General features: G+C 37.3%; 1 protein-coding gene across 7 annotated transcripts in view; it reads right to left on the bottom strand.

The window, feature by feature from the left end:
• Positions 1–3,808: 3,808 nt before the first annotated feature.
• Positions 3,809–6,733, bottom strand: part of LOC113112276 (putative thiamine transporter SLC35F3) — a 49,693-nt gene continuing 46,768 nt past the window's right edge. For all 7 annotated transcript variants that reach the window (XM_026277685.1, XM_026277686.1, XM_026277687.1 and 4 more), the window contains one exon: positions 3,809–6,103. In XM_026277685.1, coding sequence (XP_026133470.1) covers positions 5,865–6,103 — 239 coding nt within the window. In that variant the 3' untranslated portion in view covers positions 3,809–5,864. The remainder of the gene's footprint in view (positions 6,104–6,733) is intronic.

Below are 6,733 nucleotides of genomic sequence, written 5' to 3'. Positions count from 1 at the left end.
GTGTACTATTTGACATACAGTTAGCACTGCACATTATATGCAATATGTACATACATAAAGTTATCACTACACATTATTATACACTATACACATTATGTACACATTCTACAATATATATGTATACGCATAAAATGCATAAATTGAGACAAACGCTTATAAGTATGTATTGTAAATGAGTGACTTGTTAATAAAATGAGTAACTTGGAAAATGTAATGCAAAATTGACAATTAATTACATCCGTAACCACTGTTAACCCTTGAGAAACTAACCATTTGTGTAAATCATTTAACCATTTTCCTAATTGAGGTTGTAGATAGAGTGTCAATGGTCCATTTGAGAGATAAGTGGCGGTTATGCATTTATAAGTCTGTGATCTGCCGTAAAGCAATAAGAAGAAGACAAGTCAGGTGCCGTCTGTTGAGGAAGCGATCCGGACAGTTCTGACATTACGGTGAAAAGCAGAGGTAAAAAACTGTATAAATACTGTTCAATTTCTTGCACCAACCGATCGTTTTGGGTCTTTACACATCAATGTATAATCACGAGCCGCAGGGTTTAATTTGGTTTTGTCTGTATATGTTTTTTTTTTTTTTTACTGTCAAAGTCATGATTCCTACCTATCCACTTGCATTATATAACTGACAGACTGCAACCGTTTGAGTTTGTGTTCTACTGAAGAAACAAAGTCACCTACATCTTGGATGCCCTGGGGGTAGCAGATAAACATCTTAATTTAAATTTTTGGGTGAACTATCCCTTTACATTGTATAAGTATTTTACAATATTGCTTTTTTTTTACTTTATTTTCCATCAAATAAATGCAGCTGTGCTATATATTACATCTTTTTAAAAATGCATTTAAAAATCTTAAGTATTCCAAACGTTTGACCGGTAATGTAGTACATTATAATAGATATTTTATATAAAATGTTTTTAAAAAACTTATATAGTCTGTATATACAGTTAAATTTATAATTTTATGTTCTTTTGAAACAAATGTTCAGAAATGATTATTTTGTTTATGCGTTTCAAGGTTTTAAGGTAGATATAAAGTACTTTACCGTATTTTCCGGACTAGAAGTCACACTTTTTTTTCATAGTTTGGCTGGTCCTGCGACTTATAGTCAGGTGCGACTTATTTATCAAAATTAATTTGACATGAACGAAGAGAAAACATTACCGTCTCCAGCCATGAGAGGGCGCTCTATGCTGCTCAGTGCTCCTGTAGTCTACCCCTGTAAACATAGAGCGCCCTCTCGCGGCTGGAGACAGTAATGTTTTCTCTTGGTTCTTGTTTCTAAATAAATGCGACTTATATTTTTTTTCCTCATCATGACATATTTTTGGACTGGTGCGACTTATAGTCAGAAAAATACGGTATATGAATTATTCAGTAAAACCGGTTTTATTTTTATCTTTTAATCGCTCTCTCTCTTCTTTTCCTTTTAGGTATGCCTTCTTACTATGTGGATGAACTTGAGGTTATACTTTGCTTTCTGTTGATAATGGCTTGTCATGTGAAAGCTACTTGGTTTTACATATGTTAAATGTTTGTGATATGTAAGACAACAAATTACGTATACAGGTCCTTCTAAAAAATTAGCATATTATGAAAAAGTTCATTATTTTCCATAATGTAATGATAAAAATTCAACTTTCATATATTTTAGATTCATTGCACACCAACGGAAATATTTCAGGTCTTTTATTGTTTTACTACTGATGATTTTGGCATACAGCTCATGAAAACCCAAAATTCTCAAAATCTCAGCATATTTCATCCGACCAATAAAAGAAAAGTGTTTTTAATACAAAAAACGTCAACCTTCAAATAATTATGTTCAGTTATGCACTTAATACTTGGTCGGGAATCCTTTTGCAGAAATGACTGCTTCAATGCGGCGTGGCATGGAGGCAATCAGCCTGTGGCACTGCTGAGGAGTTATGGAGGCCCAGGATGCTTCGATAGCGGCCTTAAGCTCATCCAGAGTGTTGGGTCTTGCAGCTCTCAACTTTCTCTTCACAATATCCCACAGATTCTCTATGGGGTTCAGGTCAGGAGAGTTGGCAGGCCAATTGAGCACAGTAATACCACGGTCAGTAAACCATTTACCAGTGGTTTTGGCACTGTGAGCAGGTGCCAGGTCGTGCCCGAAAACGAAATCTTCATCTCCATAAAGCTTTTCAGCAGATGGAAGCATGAAGTGCTCCAAAATCTCCCGATAGCTAGCTGCATTGACCCTGCCCTTGATAAAACACAGTGGACCAACACCAGCAGCTGACATGGCACACCAGACCATCACTGACTGTGGGTACTTGACACTGGACTTCAGGCATTTTGGCATTTCCTTCTCCCCAGTCTTCCTCCAGACTCTGGCACCTTGATTTCCGAATGACATGCAAAATTTGCTTTAATCCGAAAAAAGTACTTTGGACCACTGAACAACAGTCCAGTGCTGCTTCTCTGTTGCCCATTTCCTGCACACGCCTGTGCACGGTGGCTCTGGATGTTTCTACTCCAGACTCAGTCCACTGCTTCCGCAGGTCCCCCAAGGTCTGGAATTGGTCCTTCTCCACAATCTTCCTCAGGGTCCGGTTACCTCTTCTCGTTGTGCAGCGTTTTTTGCCACACTTTTTCCTTCCCACAGACTTCCCACTGAGGTGCCTTGATACAGCACTCTGGGAACAGCCTATTCGTTCAGAAATTTATTTCTGTGTCTTACCTTCTCGCTTAAGGGTGATGATGGCCTTCAGGACAGCAGTCAGGTCGGCAGTCTTACCCATGATTGTTTTGAGTAATGAACCAGGCTGGGAGTTTTTAAAAGCCTCAGGAATCTTTTGCAGGTGTTTAGAGTTAATTAGTTGATTCAGATGATTAGGTTAATAGCTAGTTTAGAGAACCTTTTCGTGATATGCTAATTTTTTGAGATAGGAATTTTGGGTTTTCATGAGCTGTATGCCAAAGTCATCAGTATTAAAACAACAAAAGACCTGAAAAATTTCAGTTGGTGTGCAATGAATCTAAAATATATGAAAGTTGAATTTTTATCATTACATTTTTTGAGAAGAACCTGTATTATCACATATAACTTTTAAACAGGCAAGGTCAGGAAAAGCTTCTGTTAGGTTAGTCTTCTGCCAACATCTACTGCCTGGTCTATCTTCTTCCATTATAAGTGCTTTACAGGAACCACATTTCTTCGTACTGTCAGTAATGTGTATGAATCCGATGACCCTTTTGTGTTTTCAGTGCTGCCAAAATGTTCATCTTTATTCCTCCTATACCATCTTTACACATGGATTGGAACATGGATTTGTACAAAAAAAAAAAACGTTTTTTTTTATCAATTTCTTCCCTGATGCACTAAATTCTGGGTATGACAGAAAATGATTGTCATACCCAGAAACTGACTCTATCAGCATAATTAGCTTTTCTCATGAATCAAATTTTGTCTGAACATATCTTCTATTTACTTAAACATTATTTTACAAATTCTTTTGAACCCATTCAGTTGGTCTCTGTGAATTAATCATGTTCAAACAATCTATTAATTAAAACAATCGTTTGATATTCTTAAACAGTAGAAAATGTGAAGTTTTACAAGGCAGATGTGAAAACAGTCAAAGCAGATCTATTAAATTGAAGTTTTCATTTATTTTTGTTGTCATTTTCCTCAAATGTGATCAGAATGCGTTTCAGTGTAAAAATCATTCCTTACAAAGGTTTACAATAATATCAATATAATAGCTATAGCAGTAATTCCAGAGGAATACATTATTATATTTATTGTCATTGTAACAATGACAATGGGAGACAGTGCTGATGAGATCCTATTGCAAATAAAAAAAAAGGCAGTGAAGCCATCATAGCATTTATTGGCATTTCCGGCATGCATTTTTCTGTAGAAATAATTCCTTTCTAAAGGAACAGTCCATAAGGATAAAAAAAATGCAATGCCGTTTTCAAGAAAAGCAGTCTTATGAAATGCTGGATGTTTTGTGTATGTAAAGGTGGCGTATCAGTTCCAGTCACCACCATTTGCAAAGAACATAGTGTGGGTGCACTTTTCAGAAATGGTCATACATTCACAGGATGCTCACGGCAGCCTTTATGTTAACACAACTCACAGATGATTGCCTTTTCGAGTTGCCAGTACTGCCGCTGAAGTGTCCTCACAGTGGTTAGCATGTGACTCAGAAACAAATGTGATGGAAACAAAGCATACATGTAGCTTCAATATAAACAGACTGGATGCTGTTGTTAACCCCACAAATATCTCCGTTTACATTTTAGGAGAACTTTGTATGAGGCATTTGCACTGTACCAGCATTCCAGCCAACCTCAGCACCACTGTCTTCTGATGCTATTCCTGGTTCACCTTTCCACCAAGACCTTCGAGATTGCTATTATTCAGAACATCTTCAGTCACAGATTGGGAGGGGAAATCCCTCAGATGCACCTGTTGTAATGTAGATCTTTGTTGTGCAAGAAGACGGCACAAGTAGCAGTTCTTAATGTCTGTATTAATGTATGGCACATGTTCTACTGGCCACTCGCAGTGATTTGTGCCAGTGAGATACACAATGTAAGCTGTAAAGTCACAGATGTGATTCTCTGAGCTCCGAAGAGAAGTTAAACAATCTCAAGACCAGAAACTAATCTTTATTGTGGAGACATTGGTTATGTGGGTCTCTTGAGCAGAGGTCTCAAACTCTTCAACTACCTGATGGTTTATGACCTTACATTTTAACTACATACAGTTATTGAGGCATGGATACATCTTTCCTTCATACCTAGCATGATGCTCATGGTTAGTGGAGTAATGATGTCTGAAATTGCATTATTGCATTACTTTCCTCCTTGCAGAGGCAGGTAGCAGTGCCATTTAAAAGATTGGAAATAACACAACCTGGCCTTGACGTAACAATCAGACATTTTTCAATATAAAAAGACTTAGATAGCAATCAGTCTACATATATATATATAAAAATATTTTTATATATATCAGGCAAAATAAAAAGGTTGGAGTAGCTGTAGTGCACGAAAAATAGAATCTTCCATCCACTTGAAGATGCCACAACAAGTGCTCCCAGTGTAAACCACTCCATTGATTGTAATAATAGCCATCTAGTGTTATATAGATGCATGTAATCCAAAGTTTTCTGACTTTTCTGTCATTTTACATTCAAGTTTTAGGCCTATAAAAGCCATGTGGAGAATAAGAAATATATAAAAATAAATTATAATACATCATTTACATTAAATTACAACAGTATATAAAATAAAATTGAAATATTATTAAAGTTTACATTTTTTTTAAATAAAGTGTAAAAAATGAAAGCTGGGCTGGATTTAAGGGTAGCCTATTAACACTTAATGACTTAATTCATGGGTCAAATTTGAAGGTGAAAGTGACAAAGTCACACTGCACACACACTGCAGTGCCAAGGGAACTTTTCGGGGGTTCAGTGCCTTGCTCAAGGGCACTTCAGTCCTGGAATTGAAGGTAGAGAGAGCGCTGTAAATTCACTCCCACACCTACAATCCCTGCTGGCCCAAGACTCGAACTCACAACCTATGGATTAAAAGTCCAACTCTCCAACCATTAGGCCATGACTTCCCCTATAAACCCATGGATTGGTAGTTTGAGACCCCTGCTCTTGAGTTTCAAATAAAGACCTAAGTCATTGTTCAAATTCACTTACAGTTGGGAAAAATGCAAACAATGCTTTCAGACAGTTTTTGATATAATGTGCATTATGGTACATTATGGTCTATGGAACCTTGTTGACTGAGAAATATTATGAATGAATGCTCGTCCTAGCATCATTCAGTCACTGCATGGGAGAAGGTGAGTGTGTGTCAGTGGGAAAACGTGGACATGGAGGTCCTGGCGCGTCGGGTCCAATTGAGTCCTGAACTGGTTCCAGTCTCAGCCGGCTCAGCAGTCTGTTCCCGCTTTCTGAGTTTGGTGCCGAGCTCAATCAAACACTGATCCCAGTCTTCCGGTAACAGCAGCATCAGGAAGCCCAGACAGATGATGAACACAGCGATGAGCCGCACTGTGTTGAAGTGGATATCACAGGTGTACAGGTCCACCACTGCAACACCAACCATACACACATTAAGAGCCACTAACATCCACCACAAACTGTCTAGATGAAGCTACAATGACTGTCCACTTGCTGCTTCAAAAACAGGTTTCCAAAAGTTAGAATCTTTTTCATTTTCTCCTTAAATAAAATTATTTTTAACATAAACATTTTAAAACAGTCATACAATGAGCTATGAGTGTAATATAATGCCTATATTAAAGGGTTAGTTAACAAAAACATGAAAATTCCATCATTACCCTCATGTCGTTCCAAACCTATAAGACCTTCGTTCATCTTCAGAACACAAATTAAGATATTTTTGATGAAATCTGAGAGCTTTCTGAACCTAAATAGACAGTAATGCAACTGAAACATTCAAATGCCTAGAAAGGAAGTAAAGACACTGTTAAAATAGTCCATGTGACATCAGTGGTTCCACCGCAATTTTATTAAGAATTCTTCACTTCCTTATCAGCATCTGCTGCCATTCATGAGAGTACCACAATGCAAGCTCTGAGATTGCACCAAAAATATCTTAATTTGTGTTCTGAAGATGAACGAAAGGTCAGGGTTTGGAACGACATGAGGTTGAGTAATTACTGACAGAATTTAAAATGTCATGGTCAACTATATATA

The sequence above is a fragment of the Carassius auratus genome, chromosome 13, assembly GCF_003368295.1.
Source record: "Carassius auratus strain Wakin chromosome 13, ASM336829v1, whole genome shotgun sequence".
Classification (NCBI taxonomy): domain Eukaryota; kingdom Metazoa; phylum Chordata; class Actinopteri; order Cypriniformes; family Cyprinidae; genus Carassius; species Carassius auratus.
The sequence above is the reverse complement of the archived record's forward strand: the minus strand, read 5'-3'. Positions and strand labels throughout refer to the sequence as shown.